The following is a 23,911-nucleotide window of genomic DNA, read 5'->3' on the forward strand; positions in this document are numbered from 1 at the left end:
AGAATCTGAAATGGACGAGGAAATGGTTTTCCTGTTCTTTGAATGGATACTTTTAAAATACCTTTCTGGAACTAAGAGAGGGTGATATAAAGAGAGAAAGCATCCCCACCTCTCCTCTGAGGGACCACACCTGATGCCTGGGGCATGAACATAACAGATCTAATGTTTTGTAACTTCTCTGTGCTTCTAGACATTGGTGAGTGAGTTCTGGCAAATAGCAGGATAACACGTTCTGCCTCCCTTGCTTTCCATCTGCCCTTCTATTTCCCTGTCCTCATACAGGTGGGTCCATATGAACGCCACAGATGAATGCATCTCCACCAGAGCGGTGGGAGTAGACTGCTGGGGTCATTGATGCTCCCATGCCTACCGGAACTTTTCTGCACAAATCGCAGCGCTATCAGTTGGGCAGCTTTCTACAGTACTTTTAATTTCTTGGATTCAGCATACTAAATACATTGTAACAGTACTGTCACTGTCAAAGGTGATTGGTGCTTTACCGTGAGTTGTCACTGTTATTTTTCAAGATGAGCCAAGTCAGGCAAAAATATAAATTGCAAAAGCAGAGAAGGATTTAAAAGCAAGGCGAGTAATAAATGGCTATTATATTTGCCTGAGTACAATACAGAATTTATAATCAGAACAATTAGCTCTGTCTCCTTCACTAAAATGTTGCTTCCCTCTTTTTGCTGGCCTTCTCCTATTTCACTGCTGCCAAGCTCACAAGTAATGAAGTAATGTATGCGTAGTTTTGGCCCCCATGATAGAAAGTCTTAAGAGGGGGAAGAAAAGGGTTAGTCCCACACAGCATCTCCTGCACCAGTGCACCAGCACACCTGCATAAATGGGCTTAACTAAAAGACAGGGCAAAAGCGGTTACCTCACAGAAACAGGTATAAGGTCTACTCTGACCTCACTCTGCAGTACAGTCCAGCCCAGGTAATTTAGGTGGCCTTCCCTTGTAACACATCAAAAATGAAGGAGCATCTCCCAGAATACATCCAGGCACTGGACGGACAAGATGATGCGGAGCAGTCTGCATGGATTCACCAAGGGGAAGTCAGGTTTGACCAACCCAATAACCTATGATGAAATGACCAGCTTGGTGAATAAGGAGATGAAGGCAGATATCATCCTTCTTGCCTTCAGTAAGGCTTTCAGCACTGTCCCTCAAGATCCTCCTGGAGAAGCTGAGGAACTATGAGCTGGACGAGCAGACAGTGGGGTAAATTAAAAACTGGCTGAATGGTCAGACCCAGAGGCTGGTGACCAGTGGCACAAATTCTAGTTGAAGGCCAGTAACTAGCTGTGTACTTCAAAGGGCAGTACTGGCTCCAGGCCTGTTTAACATCTTCATTAATGATCTCGATGATGGGGCAGGGTGTACACTCAGCAAGTTTACCAATGACACAAAATGGCTGATAGCCAAAGGGCTGTGCTGCCATCCAGAGGAACCTTGACAAGCTGGAGAAACAAGCTGACAGGAACCTCAAGAAGTTCAACAAGTCCGAAGTCCTGCACCCGGGGAGGAACCACCCCAGGCATCAGTGTATGCTTGGGGCCACCGAGCTGGAAAGCAGCTTGGCAGAAGGACCTGGGTGTCCTGTGGGACAACAGATTGAACGTGAGCCAGCTATGTGCCCTTGCGGCAAAAAAGGCCAATGGTATCCCGGGCTGCATTAGGAGTGTTGCCGGCAGGTCGAGGGAGGTGATCCTGTCCCCCTGCTCAGCACTGGTGAGGCCACACGTGCAGTACTGTGTCCAGTCCTGGGCTCTTCGGTACAAGAGACACATGGACATACTGCACACAGTCCAGTGAAGGGCTACACCAATGATGAAGGAACTGGAGCATCTGACATATGAGGAGAAGCTGAGAGAGCTGGGACTCTTTAGCCTGGAGAAGAGAAGGCTCAGGGGGATCTTGTTTGTACAGGTAAATACCTGAAGGGGCAATGCAAAGGGGACGGGGCCAGGCTCTTTCCAGTGGTGCCCAGTGACAAGCTAAGAATCAATGGGCACAAACTGAGACACAGGAGGCTCTGTGTGAATGTCAGGAAACACTTTTTTACTGTGAGGGTGACTAAGCACTGACACAGGTTGCTCGAGGCAGCTGTAGAGTCTCCATCCTTGGAGATACTGAAAAGCTGTCTGGACATGGTCTGGGGCAGTCTGCTCTAGATGGCCCTGCTTCAGCAGGCAGGTCAAACCAGAAGACCTCCAGAGGTCCCTTCCAGCTCCCAAATCTCTCTGTGGTTCTGTGAAAACAGAATCCAGGTAGATAAGTAATCCAGTTATGACATGTCCAGTCTTGAACTGTAGAACAGATGCAAAAAGTGTCTAGCAAAGGTCACTTTGCCAGAAATCTACAGTTCCCTAAATCTGACCTCATGTGTCCAACATCAACCAGCTGCTAACAGAAAGACATTATTCCTTCAGGAGTATAACTTGGTAATGAGACAGTTACAAGAAGCAGGGTGGGAATGTTCCATGAATTTGGACTGAAGAATTAGGAATTTATCTTTCAATCAGCATTTAAATATAGCAAAACCAATAAACCATTCTTGTAAATGTGAACTGGAAACCACTGTGTATAGTTCAAGGCCTGCACATTTCTTTGTAAAGTCCTTACAGAAAGATCTGTTAAGCACATTACTTCACACTGTTATGCCCTTAGCTCGGGCTTCACCAGCTCATTACATGTCTTTCAGATGGGATGGCTTCTGTGCTTAAAGGAAAACATTTAGTTATATATTTAATGGCCTTAGGTGCCATTCTCTTTTCATCTGTTGTAACAGATGCCTGTTTAAACACGATCTGGCTGCTTGAAGCCAGGGATCCTTGTTCACTAGAGACAGGAAATGTATTCAGACTTTACACCAATGGCTTTGTTTACAAAATTATTTGGTATACAGGAACTGCACCAAGGGATACTTTTTAAGGTTTCTCCAGGTATTTTAACCACTTTTAAAATAAGAAGAGAAAAAAACATCAGAGAATAGGTAAGCATAAAACTGCACGAAGAATGAAATCTGGAAATCCTCGGTGCTTGTTCTCCACACACCCCAAATGCTTCACCAGTGCTATACCATAAGTTCAGACGCTGAAATAAAAGATATTTTTAATGTATTTGCTTTTATGCAAGTCTTCTTATTGCGTTTCACAAATTAAAGAAACATTTAGAAAACTAAAGGAAGAAAATAAGACATTTTCCATGAGCTATTTAAAAAAAAAAATCTGCTTAAGCTCAAAATCTCTGGAAAATAAGCAAACATAACTAGAACTAAAATGTACAATATAGCCCAGAATGGTCACATTTTTAAGCATCCCCTTGTTTTCCTCTTCTGGAAAGTGTTCAGCTTTCTTGTAATAGCTCAATCCCAAGTGATTTATCTACAGATTTTAGCCTCCCAGCTGAAATGCTTTATTGCTTTTTCATAATGAAACTTAAAGCTTCAACATCTCTAGATACTCTAGGGAAAGGGAGATAGCACATCAAGCCAGAGATAAGGAGCTTAAAACTTGAAAGTCACACCCAAAGCTACCCAAAGAGCTCTCAGCTTCATTACGTTTTTTCGTCACTATCAGAGGGCAGGGGAAAACGAGCAAATGCTAAGTGGAGGAAAAACCCTAAGTGCATTGCAAGTGCACACTAATTGCTGTTGTCCAATTTTTTTTTTTCTCCGCAGCATATTAATTTGCTATTTCAGTTTTTGTTTTGTTTCTAAGCTGCCTGAATATAGAAAGAAAAAAAACCAACAACACACCAAACCAAACCTGAGTGGAAAATTGAACAAAATGGAATACAAAGCACTTCCCCTCGCTTTCTGTGGTTTGGGTATTGCTCAGGCTGGAAGCATCAAAAAGCCTTGGTCATTTAGAGGCTAATCAGCATCTGCATGAAACAGCAGACAGTTCACAGCTAAGGAAAAACTAAATCCATCCCAGGAGTTAGCTACCCATGCAAAGCTGAGTCATGCTCGTGAGGCCAGCACAGGAACTTGAGCTGTTTCCAGCCATATTTATACCTCCCAGAGGTAACAAGAGGCCTCGAGATCTTCACAGATGTCACTCCAGGACCCCCGTCAGCCCTGCACTAGACTGCAAACAGGGCATGGGGAGTATCTGGATATGCCATTCCCCCATCTTGAAACAGTGCTACACACTGACCCTTCTGGTAATACCAAGGCCAAAATTTAAAATACAATGTCTCTTAAGAGTGGGCTTCTGCTCACAGAGGAAGGTGCTTCAATAAAGACATCTGCAAATGTGTCTGAACTCCCACCATCATCAGTATATACTGTTAACAAGTTAACACTCAGCTGGAATGCAAAGGAAATTTCAAAGTGCACCCAAACCCAAGAAATTATTGCACATCTTAAGGATAAATATGATGTAAAGTGTGCTGAGAGGAATCCTAAGGATAGCAACGCACACATTACATAGCAATTCAGTGATATTTCTTTTGTTTTTTCTCACACAAATAATTTCACAATACTAATATAAGCTCATTACCTATTCCTGGATAATGAAGATTATTATTATTATTAAAATTAGTAGTCAATTGAGTTAAGATATACCTATAGAAGAGATTCACACAGACTAAAGTGTTTACACAAGACCGTTCAGTTAAGTAAACTTAATGTGTAAACTATGTGAAATTTGGCTTATGTAAATTCTGTTTATTACAAAATAATGTTTATGTAGGCGTTTACAAACACAAATCCATTCCTTTCATATCCCTGTGGTTTACCAAAAGGAGAAGTCAAGCAGGAGTGTCTCCCTTTAAGGGAACATCAGCTGTGCTCCAGAGTACTCCTATAAAGCAAACAAGAAAATTTAATCATCCAGGCTAAGAACAAGGCACTGGAAAGAAGTTTGCGTAGCAGTAACTGAAACCAGGGGAAACCACCCCAAGTCTGGAACAAGCCAAAGCCTTGGAGGTGACTGCTGACCCCATGATCCCAGAAGTCTTCCAACACAGCAGTAGCAAGATAATTTCATGAAAGTAGAGAAGATGGTGAAAGAGAAGCAGAGGGAAGCCCAGAAAAGGTCAGTGGCCTTTGGAAATCTGAAAGACTGAGGTAGAAGTGTCTGAAAGAGGCCTGAGGCTATAAGTAAAGAAACCATCTCTTGACATCCACCAAGGCAGAAGTGCAGTAAACTGGGTTTTGTAAACAGGAAGGACAGCATCAGAGAAACACCTCCACTAGCATTTATAAGTTTTTCTGCACTAAAATAAAGCTCAAGACCTTAAACTCTGAGCAAATCAAGTCAGTTATAAAAAATAACTCATGTTATATTATTTAAATAAGAAAAAAACCCAGTACTTGGATATTTAAACTATTCCCAGCTTTGGGACTGTCTCTCTTCATACATGATATTCAAAAAGACCGAAGACTCGAGTGCCCAAACCCAAAACTGCAAGGTTTTAAACTCCTTAGGAGAAGGGCTCCTCTCATTTCTTCTTGTGGCTTGTGGAAGGTAAGCAGTTCTCACATTCCCTGAAGTTCTTGTAGTCCCTGAAGAAAAGTCTCAATAACAACTCTGAAAAAAACCTGGGTGGCAAGAAAGGAAGCAAAATATGTCCAAGTCTGAGAAATTACACGCTCTCTCCACCATACTGCAAAAGTCTGGCAACACATTCTGTTTTCCAAGGCCATCATGAATATTAAAAGTTAGTTTTCTGAAATCAATTAGAAACAGCTAATCTCAATGATGAGCAGAGAGCTGACTGATGTCAGAAGCAGCAGGGCTCAAATAAATTGCTAAAAAGCAATATGCCTTCAGGCCCAATTTTAATATTCATCTTGAAATTCTGACAAATTGCAAGAACTGAGTTTCCAGTACAACTGTGCAACCTCCCATTAAAAACAGCGGCTGTATAGAAGGATTCAAAGATGAAAAGGATTGGTTTATGCTTTAAGCTGGTTCCACATAAATTACATGCCAGTAAACTCTATATCCCCAGCCAGCCAAGACACAGGATACACTACATTCAGAAGTACGGATAGGAAGTAGGGTAAACAGGGTTCTGGAAGAAAACAATATAAAATGGAAGAAAACAATACAAATCTTAACCGCAGTTGAAGCACAGTTCCTCCAATGGAGTATTTGGCCTCACCAACCTATTAAAAGTACCTAACCATCTCAAAATAATAGGTCGAAGGAAAACAGCAAAAATTAAGTGTTTTGTTTTTCAAAATCTATCCAATTTTACAGAATATCAAGGAAATTGCAGACAATGGATAAAGCTTTTTGTTTAAAAACATATTAAGCAGAACCCTCTGCATTCAGGTCAAAGTGAACTGCTACGTCTGGCCTAAAAAGTGGAAATTACATTCAGGGACTAACTTTAATGAAATGCCATTCATGTTTTGGGTTTTTTCTTTATTTAATATGAAAAAAATACTTTAAAACAAATTTGAACTGAAGTACTTCTGCTCAAAGAAGTTAAAACATCAGGTTGACCCGTAATTACTTCTAGTTCAGTCATTGAACTGAAAAGACCAATTATGTTTATGTCCCAGTCATGCAATGAGATGAAAAGCTAAGGGATGTAAAAAGAGTAAGAAGGAATAATAGGAATTTTTAATATGAGAAAAGGTTAATAGATAATAAAAGCACCTCATTATTCTCTTTCAAAATGTTGTGGTGCAATTCTTAAACTGGAAAAGAAGTGTAAAGTAGTGAAACATGAACATTTACAGACAGCACAAAATTTTGCTTAGTTCCCTGCCTTGATCACCAAGGCACTGCACAGCCAGCCAAGCAAGGTATTAAATAGACAGTACAGTGACTAGAAAAAGTTCAGTGTTAGTAAAAACAAAGAAACACACACCAGAGAAAAACCACAGAAGCATCTAAGTATTCATGAATTACGGACAGCTCCAAATTAACAGGAAAAGGATCTTAGTATCATTAGAGAGGATTTTTTTTTTAAAAAATTATAATGTGTTGCTGCTGCAGCAAACATACAAAATGTGGGATCTTTAAGGGATGTAAATGAGCATTAATTTTGAAAATAGTCCCAAATATCCGTGACTGGTGCTTCAAGAGTCCACACTGGTCACTTCATTTACAAGATGTCGCTGCAGAGTAATAGAAGAACAGCAAGAATAGGTAAGAGTATACAAAAATGTTTACAAAGATTTTTTACCTTGGAAAATAGTCAAAGCAAAAGGAAGTGATAAAAAATATAAAATAAAGAACAGATGGTTTATAAGTTTCTGCTGCCTTTGCCTCATAGTACTAGGTGAGAACACTTACTTAAAGCCCAGCACATGAAATGTTCCCCAAGGAAGTATTTTTCCACAGAATAAATAATTAGACTCTGTGGTCTATATCATCACTAAAACCAAGAAATCAGCAAAAAATTATGGTATTAGACATTTTTGCAAGCATACCCAGAATCCTAGTAATCAGTGTTATTGGCTGGAATATAGTGTCTCATTTCCAGCCAATTTCTAATTACTAAGAATTGCAGCAGGCTTTCCAGGACAGCAGATCTGCCTACTGCAGCTTCCTCCCTCTCAAGATGACCACTTTCAGAAGTTATAAATTCAAGAAAAAGTACTTGATTCAGCACCTGATTCAGGAAGCTGACAGCACTGGTCTACATTTTAGGTGCCCTGGATGACAAAGCTCCTATCGTAGCTAACGGAGAGTTAGTTAATAATCAGCGGAGTCTATACTGAATTGAGCAATTACAGGAATTCACTTTAAAGAGCTATTAATCTTATCCTAGATACCTAAAGTTAGGGTTCTATAAACCCATCATTGAGCTTCACCCTTAAGTCAGAGCAAGCTGAATCCCCATCCTGAATATCAGCTACTATACCTGGAGGACACCTTCCAGAACAATGAAATAATTTCCTATGTTACCCTCAGATGTAACTAGATACCAGAATTCATCTACCCAGGATTTTCACTTTTCTGAATACACATACAGTAAGAAATTGAGTGTCTGTGGCTTTGTGCAATTTTTAAATGCACCAGAAGTTGGCCTAACTCAAATCAAATGTCTAAAGCCAGCTATACAAAGTAAAGCCTCAAAGCCAGCATTTCTACCCTGAAATTATTGTTTCCCAGCACATTTACCACAAAAAATCTTAACTGAATTAAATGTTAACATCAGTTTGGGTGGATTAAATATAGTACTGCCACATGAAGCCTGTTTACTTGATGTGCATTTTACATGAGACTAGGACAGATTTATAATAACCCAGGGCATTTTATACATCCATGTGGCTCAACAACTGAAAGGCAGCATGGTTAACATCTATAGACTTCTTTCCTTGTCAATATGCATTAGTTCTTCATCATCAAAAGCAAGGCAGAGGTAGAAACCTAAGCCAAAAGCTAGCCTGTCAAAACCTCCTTTTAAATCACAATTCATAATCACCTTTGTTGCCTTAAGAAACTTCATTAATTGAATACACCTGTTCAAGAACCATTTTAGTGTTTTAAAATCCCACTCCTTATACTTATTGGAACAAACATGCCACCAATGTTCCACATGCCCCTGTTTGCACACTGGAGTACATTATTCAGCCTTATTCAGTCTCAAGTCTTGTTTTGAGAACAATAAAGAGATTTTTCTAAATGCACTTGAGTTATCAACAAGCCATCTTCCATCCCTGCAAACCAAAACACATAAGGAATTACAGCTCTCAGCAGAATTGGTCACTCCCCCATCTGCTTGCATACAATAAGGATGGGAGACTGATTCATCCCAAAAGTCTCCCCGGAGAGGTAGCACAGTGTGCAACTACACTCCTCTGGTTGTGCTGAGACACCATAAACCACCCTCTGAGGCAGAAGAAAAGTATTGTAAAAAAAATATTCATCAGACTATCCAACACCATTACAAGGGCTCAGCGTCCACCCATGCCACTGAACTGCAGGCATGGGGTGAACAAAAGCCCCCGTGGGCTGCTCATGTAGCTGATGGAGAGGGTGGTATGTGTATTTGATGGGCTGCATTGGCTTCTTGAACCTATTCTCGCTCTTCCCACAGACTTCAGAGACTGCTACCTAACAATCAAGTAGGAAGAATCTGGCCTTGAGGGTCTCATATAAACACACTGAAGTCAAGGGACACCTTTTCCCTCTATTTCAGGGGTCCTCAAACTACGGCCTGCGGCCTGGATACAGCCCCCCAGGGTCCTCAATCCGGCCCCCCGTATTTACAGACCCTCCCCGCCCCCGCCGGGGGTTGGGGGGGGAAACCAAGCAGCCGCAGATGACTGCCTGCCACTGCATCCGCGCGCCGGCCCCCTGGTTAAAAAGTTTGAGGACCCCTGGTCTATTTAATACCCTCTAGATGAGAATGCTCAGAACTATAAAACACCTATAATATATTACAAAGCACCCTAGTGCAAGCTTGTGCACTAGGACTATTTGCTACAAATGAGTTGGTTGTTCATTGAAAAGTAGTATTGTCAGCAATAAAGAAAAAACTGAAACAGATGAGCTGGTTTAAGTTTAGCAGCTTCTCATTTTAATTAGCAGATATTTATTCTCAACTTTCCCCTTAAACTCAATTTGTTTGTACTAAGAAAGGAAAAGTAATTTGGGTGAGCAAACAGTGATATTTAGTTACGTAAAATATTCTGCAAGCATGTGTATCACAAATAAACTCAACCTTAAATCTGTGTGTTATGACTAATTTTAGGACTTGAGTTTTATCCAAAAAAAAAAAAAAAGCAGCATGGAAAATCTTGAAACACACACCTCTGTCTTCAAACAGACAAACTATTGGGCAAAAGAAGGCAAAACCACTAGCTTCTACAAGCTGGAGGCGAGAAATTGAGGGGAAGCGAGTTGGGAGATTGAGGAAAGGAGGGGTGGTATTTAAGTCAAATGACAAAAGGATTTGTAAAAAAAAAAAAATTAATACAACTTTTTTAAAGAAGTAGTTTCCTGAAAAAATGGTTGTTTGGTGTATATTCCATCTACCTAACTTTGTGTTAAAAATAACGTCTATTGGGACAAAGAAACAAGAGAAGTACATTAACTAGAAAAAGATGAAGTTGATTTGATTTTTGCTTTTTTAACAAAGAGAATGCTAACAGAGCACTTAGAACATTAAAAAAGTAATTTTAAGAAAGGATGGATTATCTTTTTTAGGATGGAAGGGGGAAAAAAAAGGCAAAAAGAAGTATTTCTTTTTATTTATAAGGAGTACTGCTGGAAAGCTAACCACCCACCCCAGCCCCATTCCGTGACTCCAAACCAGTGCAGGCAAAGCCAGAGACGTCTTACTTCACTGAGCTGTGTTGCTGAGAGACTGGGTTAGGCAAACACAAAGAAAGAAGCCGGAAGATTAAGTGAGATGATGACTGTTACCGTATTTCACAGTCAAATCAGATGACATTTCAATCCGGGAGAGCTATAAATCCAAATAATTTTTCAAAATTAATTTGAAGGCTCCTTAGAGAAAACACAGTTTGCCCTAAATTACCCAGGACATGAAAATAAATAGTGTCTCCAAAGCTGTTAAAGCTGCAGCCCTGAGACTCCTTTTTTCACTACCATCTTCCCTAGAAGTCTTGACACTAAATAGAAAACATGCCTTTGGTGAAGAATGTGATAGAGTGCACCTAAAGGATTATAAAGGGTATCAAAACACCAAACACTGTAAGGGGCAAAAAAAACCCCAAAACAACAACAAAAACAAAACAGAACAAAAAGAAAAAAAAAAACCCACAAAAAAGAACCCAAAATAAAACATGCCACTTCTCTTCCCCACACAAAATTACACCAAGGTCATCGAATCACGGAGTATCTCAACTTGGAAGGGACCCATTAAGGATCATTGAGTCCAACTCCCTGCTCCTCGCAAGACGACCTAAAACTAAACCATATGACCAAGAGCATCACACAGATGCTTCTTGAGCTCTGACAGGCTTGGTGCTGTGACCACTTCCCTGGGGAGCCTGTTCCAGTGACCAACCAGCCTCTCAGTGAAGAACTTTTTCCTGACTTCTAGCTTGAACTTCCCCTGGTGCAGCTTCATTCTATTCCCTTGTGTCTTATCGCTGGTCACCAGACAGAGGAGATCAGCGCCTCCCCCCCTCTGCTGTCCCCCTTGAGGAAGCTGTACACTGCAATGGGGGCACCCCTCAGCCTTCTCTTCTCCAGGCTGAACAAACCAAGTGACCTCAGCTGCTGCTCCTAAATCTCATCCTCGACCTTTCACGATCTTGGTCGCCCTCCTGTGGACACACTCGAGTAGTTCGATGTCTTCGCACTGAGGCACCCAAAACTGCACACAGAACTCAAGGTGGACACCAGTGTGGTGCAGAGCTGGACAATCGCCTCCCTCCACCGGCAAGCGACGCTGTGCTTCATGCACCCCAGGGCACAGCTGACTCTTCTGGCTGCCAGGGCACACTGCTGACTCGTACTTAACTTGCCACCAACCCAAACACCCAGATCTCTTCCCACGGGATTGCTCTCCAGCCTCTTGTGCCCCAGTTTGTATGTACAACCAGGATTACCCTGTCCCAGATAATCCCAGGACCAGACACCAGCACTGGCTCCTGTTAAATTTCATACGGTTGGTGATTGCCCAGCTCTCTGGTCTGTCCAGATCTCTAGATGAATGTCTTATTTCATGATTCAGTGATCAGCAGTAACATTATACCCAAATTTTCTTTCTATTTTCTTTTCCCCATAATGAAGGCTACAGTGAAGGAAATCTGGGTCTTTAGGGGATGCTGAGCCTTATATACTGTCTTGAATAAGTGACACTCATGACTGCTGGGATCCTCAACTTATCATCTTTGTATGCCTCATTATTCCTTCAGCTATCCTGATGCCAGCATGACAGCTTTACTTCTGGCCAGGAGCAAGGCAGAAGCAGAGCTCCTAAGAAACAGGAAGAACCTTTCCAAAAGGCAAGATGGTACCTCACACAGCCACTCCCTCACCTGAGACGTTCCATCACAGTAGTCTTTTTAATTGCATTCCTAATCAGTAAAGAAACTTGGATTGACATAACACGTTGGACTGTCCTGGCCAACACAAACATGTCTTTGAAGCACTCTGACTACTTCGCTAGCCATCTAGGAGGTACTATACAGCAAGGAAGATCTGATGAAGTTTTCAGGAGGCATGTGTTGGACGGCCTTGGAGAAAAACAAACAACGCTGGTAACATAGACCACCTGTGAAATTAAAAACCTCAAGCAAAGGGAAAATCAACATTTTAATAGAGAATAACAGGATCAGCAGGTCAAGAAAAATGATGCTGTTGCAGTCAGCACTCCGGAGAACTCAAGACCTTTGGAAGGACAACTTTACCCACAATCTTCCTCATAGCTAGTTCTTCTTCAAAAAATTTACTTTTCCAGAGTTAAGAATCAGCAGAGGAACTGTGTCAGACGTTATCACTTAGTTCCAACAAAGCAGGTGAGCAATAAATGGCAAGATCTGTGTGTAAAACACACTTGGGAACTTACAGAGAAAGGGATTTATGAACACTCTTTGTTTCTTATACCAGTACCAGAATCAAGGTATGACTGTGAAGACAGCTTTTCTGTGTGACTTGGAAACATACAGGGATATGATCAGCAACGAACAAAATTAAATACACTTCAATATGACAGGAAAACAAAAATGTTATTATAAGAAACAAAACCCAGATGTTATGAAATATTATTGTAAGAAATTAAAACAATAACACTATTACAATCAATTCAGCATGTCACCTCAAAATACAGGACAAAACCAAACTGTACTAATAAGTACTAACAAATTACTAATACTGAATCATGCTATATTTTTAATGTCTTGTATCATTCATCTTTTGAAGCAACTGTTAGCTAACATTCTAATTTCTGCTATAAAAAAAAAGTCACAGAAACAAAATTATCAATAACTGATGTTATATAGTTCTGATACATTATATCATTTCCAAGTAAAGGACGATTTATTTCCGAATAGAGCAATTCAGAGGATTGTTGATTTTCTTAGTAACAGTCTAATCTAATAATGGTTCCATACCGTGAAGCTGTTGTTGACATTTTTTGTGCTCGATTCAGCTACGCTGGCATCTGACAGGTCAACTTCATCAAATATTAGAGACTGTGAATGGAAAAGAACATAAAAGTATTCAATATAATGAGGCCACTTTCAGGTACACTTACAGTCTGTGCTTTCATTGCCTTGTGTCCATTCCAATTGGAAAATAAAAACAGAAAAACACAGTGGTGAAAAAATAGAAAACACTGACGATGTGATAAAACTTCCTACTTGAAGCCCAAACACGGTCTTATTTGCTAAGTGGTACATGACAGCACAAAAATGTGGCTCCAAGAGTCTGCATTGCTTTAAAATCTCTTTTAAAGTTGGTTGTGTTTTTTTAAAATAGATGCAGCTTTGGGGTGTCTACTATGTAGCATAAATGTTTTACCAGAAGAAAGAGATTCAAACTTAGTAGAATATAAATTAATTAATCAGTTTCAGGATGGACCTCTAAATTCATAAAGAGGAATCTATTATATGGTATCCATATGAGAAAATGGAGCACAAAGGCCTGAAGAGATCCCTTCCACTCCTTTGTATGATGTTTAGTAAGAGAAATATATGTCCTCTTTAAACACCCCAACCTCTGGCAAAGGATTAATTAGGTTCTGTTAAACTCATGATGAGTTCTGAAGCACAGAAGGGAAGACCAACAAAAATGCCTCCCCCTTTTTTTCCTTTTTTTAGCCATACCATATTCTTCCTCTCCCATGCCATGGCAAGAAGAATCGTTGTTGGGGGTACTTCAACATGCCTAGATTCAACATTAGAGAGTATCTGTACAATTGCCTACCCATTGCACCACCTTTTCTCATCATTATTGCACAGATGACATTGCTATTCTCAGAGCTATTATCTGCCATGTTTATTAAGTCCTTACATCAGCTGCTCATGGTAGCAGCGTGAAGTGTGACAACAGAGGTACTTCAGCACTGGGCTCCCTGAAGAGATGATGTTTTCTTTGATTCATCACAGCCACACAACTGTGCACCATGCAATTACAGTCATATAAGTCCTAGAAAGAGAAGTCTCCATGCCTTAGGAATAATTTTATTGAGAAGACCAGGCTATAGAAGATGATGGACATCTGAAGCACCTCACCTATAGCTCCCATGAGTCACTATAACCCTGCAAGGGTAAAGAAAAGTCATGCCCACGGTTGTGGAAAAACACAATCTGAGCCAGCCCCACAAGCCAAAATGCTCTCGGTCCCAGTCCTGAGGGGGAGGGAGGAAATGTCTTTCGGAAAGACAACAAGTATTCCCCCTCTGCCCATCCCCAATTTTTCCACCAAAAATTTCAATTGATGGGAAACAGCTTTTTCCCTTATAGATCAGTTTTGCCCAAAAATCTTCCTATCTTAATTTCACATAACCATTTCCACCTCTAACGGCAATATTGGCACCAGAGTAGAAGAGTTTTAATGGAACTCAGTTTGAGGGATAACTCCTGAGCATTATCCAATTTCTACTTTTTAGTTTTTTAAATGTTAGATTTGATTGCCTGAGGGCCTCCCCCCCCCAAACAAAAAACAACCACAATGCCTTAAGATGAAGATTTTATTTGTCTCCATAGTCAAAAAGGTTAAAATAACTGGGATAAACTTCACTGAAAAAAAAACCAAACCAGAACTCACCAGTCTTCCTTACTTAATAACACACCACATCTTATATACAGCAGCTTTTTAATATTGTTGTTATTATTGCACTTATACATCTAAACAAATTTGAAGTTATAAGCATATGGCATCGGACACTAATAGCATAGAATTACCTTTGAATCCTTAGCATAGTAAAGGGTACGACCTCGAAGTTTGAAATAACGCTTTTTCCACCTCTGAAAGGAACTGGTTTGCTTCAGTAGTAATCCTTCTTTTATACTTGTCTGAAAAATATTAAAATGCAGAAGACACATTAAATACATATCTAAATAGTTGGGCATATAGATGAAAGATATGCTTTTTTAAATTTATGTTACACCTTATATAACTGTGACTTTAAATTTGTATCTATTCACATTAAATTGAGATTAATTCTCTGGACAACCAGACTTTGCATTGCTACTTTTTCAACAATGTTGGCAAAATGCTAATTTTACATGTAAACAAAAAAGGCAGTCAAGAGGCATGTAATTATTGTGAAGATAAACACAAAAATAATTCAATTGTCTGGACAGCTACAAACCCACAAATATTAAACTGAGCAACAACTGATGGTGGCACAATTCAGTAGATAGATGCTAAAAAATGTCTACACAAGGTCATTTCCAGTTCCAAATGTGATTATGTTGAGGAGAAAAACAATTTCCACATCAGCACTAATTCAACAGGGTACTTAAACATGTGTCTGATTCAAGCACATGAATTATGTCTTTAAAACAGAGGGAGTGATCCAGTTTGATGCAAGTCATGCATGACTTCAAGTGCATTGCTGAGCCCAAGCCTTCAGCATGAAATCAGCTTACCATTAGGAACGATTATAGTATGGAAAGTGCGAGAATAGTAGCAGCTAGAAATATTTTTACCAGGCAAAAGTTTTTTGTCAAGAAACCAGTTTGCTGATCCAAAGCCTTTCACTGCAGACTGAACCCTGCCTACATAAAGCCCATTTTTTGAAATGAGTAAGACACAAATTAGTATATTTTAAACATGCATGCTGGTTTTGCCAGTGTGTGGGATTTGTCCAACCGATTACAGAAATTATCCACTTAATCAGATGAAATGACACAGCACACTGATTGCATGAGTCTCAAAATTCATTTTCCTCTGTGTTGAAGTACACAAAGGGTATGAGAAAAAGCAAGTACATTTGGATATTCTGTTCCAAAATGGTCTCTAGTATTTCCAATTTGTCATGTAATAAGGTGATGCAAGTCTTGTAATACAAATTTTAGACAATGTGATTTGAACATAATTTGAAGTTATTCTAGACCTTTTAGACACTTAACCAAGACCTGATGTAAAGTTCATAAACATCTTCTATTATCAGATGCCAAACTCTCCTTAACTTTAACACAAGTAATAAGAATACAAAGCAGGAAGCACCTTAATGTTCCTACCGTCTCCCTGAAATGAAAAACATACTGTTATGTACGTACACTGACCCCATCATTTAGATAATCCTAACATCACAAACTAAGAATATGATCTCATGACCACAAAGCAACTGAATTAATGCTCTCAAAAAAAGCAACCCTCTCAGATGAAAGATCACAGCTGGAAGCTTGCATTTATCTTACTTCACATGCCAACGACCTGGACCAACGCATTTGTCAGCCCTCCTGCTCTAGATAAGGGGTAGCAATCCCCAGCTAAAGGGCTCTGCTCACCACACATTGTTTTAAGATTGCTTACAGTTTTCTGACCAGACCCTAAGATAAGCTAGTTTTACACAATATAAATAGTTTTGTTAGCAAATAGAAGCATTTATTCAAAGCTGCTTGTTGTAGCTGTGCAGCACTTTTGTTTCTTATCACACTGAGATTTCAGAAGCTCATCAAATGGGATGGGAGTGGATGACTTGTGCATTTATCAAGGCTTGGAAGATGTTAAGACCAGAGAAATTTATTTTCAAGGAAACAATACTTCATGTACCTGGCATGCACTGACTTGCTGGAAAAATTTCCAAAATGGAAGGAAATCCATGTTCCCTAAAACGTACTATGTATATGATGTATACTAGGAGACAGAGAACATATATTACACTGAATATTTTCAGGAATTTTAAAATCTGTTCAAAGAACATAAATCTCCTTACACTTCCAGCTGTTACTCACGAAAGAGTTAATTAACTCTTTCATGTCATTGTTGTGCCTACATAAGTAATTTCCCCCTATTTCTACTTACTCCTTAAAACATCCCTAAAATCAAACCTATAACTTGAAAATTAAATCTATTTTGCAAATGCAATTGAGTCATTTAAAATTAACTCCCTAAAGCTGGCAGTAAATTACCATGCAGGCTTTACAGAATGTATTTTTGTATCAAGATGTTAAAAAAATACTAGACCAGTAAACATTTACCCAAGAAATATAAGTAACTTCATGCAGTATACATCTGAGGTTTACCTTTTACCACCAGTAGACGTAAGGGGCTGAGGTCTGACCACCTTAAACAGACAATTCCATGGCTGCAGGCATCACATTTGAGCATAATGCTTTGGGCCCATATTCTTACTTAACTTCATTTAGCCTTTAAACTGTAAAAATTTTTCCAGCTGCTGAGTTATTAGGTAATCTACTAATGCTGCTTACTTGAATCTACACACAAGTCAGCACTTACAGTAATTAGTGATTGGAAGGGACCTCTCAGGTTGTTGAAGTCGGGTCCACATTATTGACTACAACTAGGTCATGAGAAGTTTTTCAAAAGCATTGATCAGGCTATAGCTGCACCTTAAGAAAGCGATCAGCATCTTTCCCTCTCCCAACAGCAATTAAGACAGTGCTCCAAGATCTCACTGTTCTGAGAAACCTTCTAATTAATCTCAGCTGGACATTAAATCTGAAGCATAAGCAATAATCACTGCCAGTTATATTAACTCCTTTCCGACTTTAATTTAGGAGAAACAAGAAGTGCACATCCCACACTGCTTTCCACTTTTACAGAATCACCTCTCCACCTACTTGCCAAAACCTCTGACTTCCCCATACAGCATCTTGTATCATGCAGTAATACAACTTCTCTCCAGAAGTATGGGACTATAATAAGAATAGAATAGAATACAATCTCTATTACAGGATCACTAATAATCTTTACTACTTTTGCCATTAACAGCTAGAAAAATTATATTACAATCACAATATCACCGTGCTCAAGAGTGGTATGTTTTCCTGAAGAAATCTAATTATAAAAATCATAGCCACATTTCAAACAATTAAGAAAGTGTACATATGTGTTCAATTATCCAAGAATGTTGAATGCAATTCTACATCATAATTTAAATGACAAAAATAAATGGGATTTGTATTCTGATCACTAAAAAATTACAGGCATCTTCTTTTATATCAGCAGGTTCTTAAATATTCAGTATATAACACTTGAAAGTTCAAAACTAACAGTTTTAATGTCAAAGACAACCAATCACATTGCCTTACTTCTAATTCACTCAGGTTTTAAAGTCCCACATTTACACAAGTCAATTTTTTTACTTCTGCTGCTGCTAGAAAGACCCAAAGAAAGGAGAAAATATTCTGAATTTAGAAAAGAAAACAGTAAACTGGCTATGGATGCATTATTGGCAACTGCAAACTAAAACACTGAATGATCAAAGCTAAAAATCTCCTCTCTACTCCTTCTCAAGTATGTAAGTGGACGTGCTGCTCAAAACGTGTCAGGAGAGTGAAGAAAAGATCAGGAAATTTCTGAGAGTGATGGGAATGAAAATGAGAACAGTTAAGGCCATAAAACAGGGCAGATCAAATGTATACAGGAAATTAAGATGGTGCATAAGAATTTTAAGATCACCTTGCAACAGATGCTCATGCTGAGACTAAAATGCTCCTTACATACTCTGAAAGATGAAAGACACCTCGGGAGCTACTCAAGGGACAGGAACCACAACTAGGACTTCACAGTCACTCTCCCTTCTGGATCCCCAAGGAATCAGGTTTATTGAAATTCATTGACCCTATGAAGGATCACGCAATAAATCCTCAGATCTGCAGAAGATACTAAGCTCTTTTGAGCAGTCAAATTCCATGCCAATGGTGAAGAACTCAAAAGATGTTATAAAAATGAGCAAGAGGGCAAAGAGGCAGAATGAGCTTCAGCCCAGCTCAATGTAAGAAGCTGTTTCAGGGGGAAAATGTAAACCTCATCAACATCCTCACACCAATTCTGAGTAGAGGAGAGATCTAGGAGTCACACTTCACAGCTCTCCGTGCTCAACTGCAGCCAGAAAAGCCATAAAACTTTGGCTGTCACAAACAAAAGTAACAAAAGTAATGTAATTGTGTTGCTATATAAAATACTGTGTATCAGGCAGCTCTGGTCTCTCGAGCTCAAGAAAGAGGGTTACAAGAAAGTACCGAGAAGGGGAACTGAAATGATTGAGAGGACGGAGCAGCTGCCTTACAAAGAAGCAGCTGCCTTACAAAGAGACACTAAAGAAAGCTGGAACTCTTCAGCTTGAAGAGCAGAAGACCAAGGGGGTAGTATGATCAAAGTTTATTAAACCATTAAAGCAGAATATGGTGAATGTGGAACTATTGCTCACCAAATATTATAACAAGGAGGAATGTGATGAAACCATATTGCGATCAGCTTAATAATGAAAAGCAGCACATCTTTACAAAGCTGACAGGGATTTTATGAAGCTTGCCATCACAAGAGATGGCAGAGGCAGACAACATCAGCAAGTACAAAAAAATGATTAGACAAATTCAAGAACACCACCTCTGTATGTGGTCCCTTTAATCCACCATGGGGAAGTACCAGGGGAATGGACAGCAGCCAAACTCACGTGCTGCTCCTGAACGGCCTTTCATATTCCACTGTTGAAGATGGATTATTATCTGACTCAGCAAAAAATGTCACAGGTTGGATTTTTTCTGCTATGTTGACAGTATCTCTTTTGCTTTGAAGTCTGATGATTGTGTTTGTAAGTGGACCTAGGCCCTCATTTACCAGAATAATTAATATTTGCATTGTTGACAAGCCAGGCCATTAAGGGAAGGGGAAAAAAAAAAAAAAAGATATCATAGTATTTGATACTGTTTAATACCATTCTGTGACACTTCCTATTCATATGACTTCACAGAGTTGAGTACTGAAATAAAACCAGCCCTCTTCTTTTTAGTATTGTGGAGAGTTTGGTACCTTTTCACCATCTGCATAGGTATGGCTTTAGGCAGAGTCTTCATTATGTTACAAGGTAAAGCCTCACAGATCATATTAACTCAAGAGCCCCTTAAAATATTCCATGTGTTTAGTAGATCAAAAATTACCTTTATTATTAAAAAATGTGACAATCAAACTCTTGATTTCGATTAAAATTATGACCTAGGAATTCCAAGCTTGTGATTTTCTTGACAATCTCTGTACAGCAGCTTCCATTACTGTCACTTATACTGACAGATTTTTCATTAGTTATGTCAAAATAAAAATAGGCTTTTATCTACAAAGAATAAAAACTTCATCAGCTGCTCAATGCAGGGTTACATTTTTGTTGAAGATTCTTGATCGTAGGGAGGGAGCCTGACATCTGAAAATTAAAACCAAAGCAACAACTGTTATACTGATGAATTTATACAGCTAAAAATGGTTAAAATAAAATTGCAGATCACTTTGATCATGTCGACTATATAACATCACTTTACTATCAGAAAATCTTAATAAAAAGAAGTACTGTTAAGAACTGATCATTCAGTGGAACATGTGAAGCTGTATCATGAGGTACCTAAAGCATCATGCTTGCCTCAGCTGAGATGTCCCAGATTGCTGCTGATAACGCATCCTCCAGGTTACATTAGTAACAGAGAAATCACAAAAAGCGGTAAGTTGTATATGCTCGGTCTGTCATTGCTGATGACAGTTATCCCTGTCCCACTGAAGAAAGTCTAGCTAGCTGTGAGTAAACAGCTTTCCAAAATCTCAAAATGAAAGCCAGCCACACTGCCCACTGCCCATTCCCCACCACAATACTAACCTGTGACTAAGCAGCATCATTCTGTGCAATACTAAAACAGTATGCTCTGCCAAAGTTATTCTTATATTCCACATTTTTGGGGTCATTTACATGGATGGACTCTTGCCTATAATACTATAATAACAACTGTAATACAAATAAATGCAGTTATGCTGCTTATGTAGTACACTTTTTCCTCAACCTTCCTCTCCTTTCATGTTCCCTTCGAGCCTATGCTAATGAAACAGATTTTGCATTTACTGTTGTTAAAACAAACAAACAAAAAAACACAAAACAAACAAACAAAAAAAACCCCAAAACCCAAAAAAAGCTTTCAGCTTCCTCTACTTGGAATATATGGTAGCATAGTAAAGCAAAGTAAACACAAAATTGCAGAGAAACTGCCAGAATAAAAATACCTTGGTAGCAAGGTGAAGTTCAATCAGCAGATTAATTTAAAAGCAGAGGTTATAGCACATATCAAAAATGAATAGGATATTGCCACTATTAGGATGAAATATTACACTGGTAAAAAAACCAACCAAAAAAACCCCACAAAAAACCAAAAAAACCCCCACAAACCTATTTAGATATAAACTCAACACTAGACTGAGAATCAGAGAAGAAACTATCTGCACTTCAAGTATTTAAACTAACTTCCACTTGTGTACAACGTGTTGATTTCACTCTGTCTTCTCATTAATCAGTGCATGTAACAGCTGTAATAGACTGAAAGAGGATAAAACACTTCATAGTTGTGCCAGGGGAGGTTTTAATTGGGTAGTAGGAAAAATTTCTTCACAGAAAGGATGGTGAAGCATCGGAACAGGCTGCCCAGGGAGGTGTGGAATGACCATCCCTGGAGGTGTTTAAAAAATGCATAGATACGGTGCTTAGGGAAATGGTTCAGTGGTAGACTTGGCAGTCCTTAGTGGTTGGACTTGATGATCTTAAAGGTTTTTTCCAACCTAAAAGATTCTATAGTTCTATAGGACTGTGACTTAGTGCTGAAGATTTAAGGGTCTTGGTGTTAGCAGAGAGCTCAGCCATCTTAGTCTTAGAGTAGTATTTTACACAGCTTCAGTAGCCTGTGTAAAATACTCCTATTAAATAGTTCCTATTAAATTACACCTGCTCTGAGCAAAGAGATTTAAAACAAGTAAGCCTAAGTGGTTTTGAGACAGAAGAATATAAGTTGTATGTACCTCAGGAAGAAAAAAAAATGGAAAAAATAAAACCATAATAAACAAAGCACTCTGCTGGCAAGATTTTTTTCTTTACCAGAGCTGCTTAGGTCTTGGTCTCAACTAAGTAGGAGAAGCACTCAACACACTTGCCAGTCTGTAAAGTATATGAAGTGTAGGTCCAAAATAAACCACTTTGCCACCTCACACAGCAAAATGTAAAAGAAAACCCTGTTATGTTCCCACAAACTCTTCCCCTAGTTCTATCCAGTGTTAACATGCAAATAACAGTTGATAAATTACTTGAGGAAATTACAAAAGCATCATATAACAAAAATATATTAAACACCACTACAAAATTTTAAGTCATTCTTTCTTGAAAACAAATAATAAGTTAAGCTTGTCATAACAAACCTTCTGTGTTTTGCTTCCTGCAGTTCTAATTTTTGCCCCTCCAAGAACATTTAAACAAACTCTAGTGATGCTGTCAGACTTCTAGGAGCTACACTGGGTAGGAAGGAGCCTACGCAGAGCCCCTTAAGAGCTCACAACTCTGCAGGGAAAGCTGAGGAGCAGCTCATTTCCTTCTTGCAGGCTTTTTCCACACCTTTATCTGACTTTAACCCATCATGTTAGGAAAGAGAAAAGAGCCTTTAGCAACAGAATTCACGTAAGGCCAGGAAGAGTTGTGGAATAGAACAGAGTAGTTCAGTTGGAAGGGACCTACAAACACCATCTAGTCCAGAAGATGCATATCATAAACATACAATTTCAGGAAATCTCAGTATCACACAAATGTGTTTGAAGAATAAGTCCTTAGAATCTTTATATTTATTCACTTCTTTGAAAACATGCAAAATGTAAAACTACCATCCCATCCATTCACTGAACTTTTTCTAAATTACCAGTCATTGTTAGAAAATGATCAGTCAGTGCAGTTGATACCTTACTCAATACTTAAGTCTATAGAGACAAATAAGACACCAATTTCACAGATGTTGTAGCCCTATGACCTGCAGGTCCTAATATGTTTAGAATTACAGAGAAGTTTATTAACGGAATACTCAAGTATTCCTGAATTTTTATAGTGTTTCCAATTGGTACTGATACAGAGATTACATGCTTTAATCTTATTCAGTTGCTACACACAATTGCAAGTTTATTTTGCCCCCAATTTTGTTTTACTGGATGGTACTAAAATGCTGGATACACATTAATCATGTTTTGAATTGCATTTTCTAGTATTTTTCCACTAACACCCTTAGCTTAACACGCTACTTCCAGAATAGTTAAATCAATAGAACCTTTAAGTCTGTAATAACTCACAAGCAAGGATCTCTCACTTACCTATACAACTTCTCAGGCATGGGCAGCCAAATAACAACATATTTCTTACTATTGAGAAATTAATCTTTAAGTGAGAAGGCTGGGAATCTAATCTGAGTGAAGACAGTAAAATAATACTAGTGAAACATCCAACAAGAAAAAAAAAAAAAGGCAGTGTACAGCAACAAGCACTTAGAAGAGCTAATGTGTTACAGATAGTGAAAAATCCTTTTGATTATCAACAAAATTATTTAGAGAAAGCAGACATACAGGATAGAGATGCCACAGGTTGGAAATCTATCCGCAGTTTGACCACAGACTTCATGTGTGACTTAGGGCAAATCAATTACTGTGTGTTCTTTGGTCTCCACAATGCAAAACCCACCTTTTTTATTCTCCACAAGAGTCTGGTTGTGATTTCTTACCATTTTATTGAGCACCTCACTAGAAGTGGCATTTCATTTTAATCAGGTTTGTTCATTAATGACTTTTTGAATGATGGGGACTCCAGAAGTAATAAAAGTGGAATTAAAATATTCATAATCTCAATCCTTTATGATCAGAATGATAGAAAAAAATGTCGAAAAGCACAGAACTGTAAACAAAGCTGCAGGATAAAAAGCTACATTTTGAGACAAGGAATAACACAGAACTTTATTAATAATCGTGCTCCACAGCCAATACTCATACTGTAGGTTCAGGTTATACGTATTCACAGTTAAGCAGCCTATCACAGAACAGTTGAAGT

At 38.9% G+C, this 23,911-nt stretch overlaps 1 protein-coding gene across 4 annotated transcripts in view; it reads right to left on the reverse strand.

The window, feature by feature from the left end:
- Positions 1 to 23,911, reverse strand: part of DGKH (diacylglycerol kinase eta) — a 174,186-nt gene that overhangs the window by 69,729 nt on the left and 80,546 nt on the right. For 3 of the 4 annotated variants that reach the window (XR_008820174.1, XM_056328534.1, XM_056328535.1), the window contains 2 exons: positions 14,802 to 14,912; positions 13,008 to 13,088 (listed from right to left, as the gene is read on the reverse strand). Coding sequence is in view for 2 of the 4 variants with exons in the window: in XM_056328534.1 (XP_056184509.1) it covers positions 13,008 to 13,088; positions 14,802 to 14,912 (192 nt within the window). In the remaining 2 variants the exon portion in view is untranslated. Of the gene's footprint in view, positions 1 to 13,007; positions 13,089 to 14,801; positions 14,913 to 23,911 lie in introns of those variants that run through there. The other variant, XM_056328536.1, reaches the window with a different exon arrangement.

This window comes from Falco biarmicus, chromosome 2 (genome assembly GCF_023638135.1).
Source record: "Falco biarmicus isolate bFalBia1 chromosome 2, bFalBia1.pri, whole genome shotgun sequence".
Classification (NCBI taxonomy): Eukaryota; Metazoa; Chordata; class Aves; order Falconiformes; family Falconidae; genus Falco; species Falco biarmicus.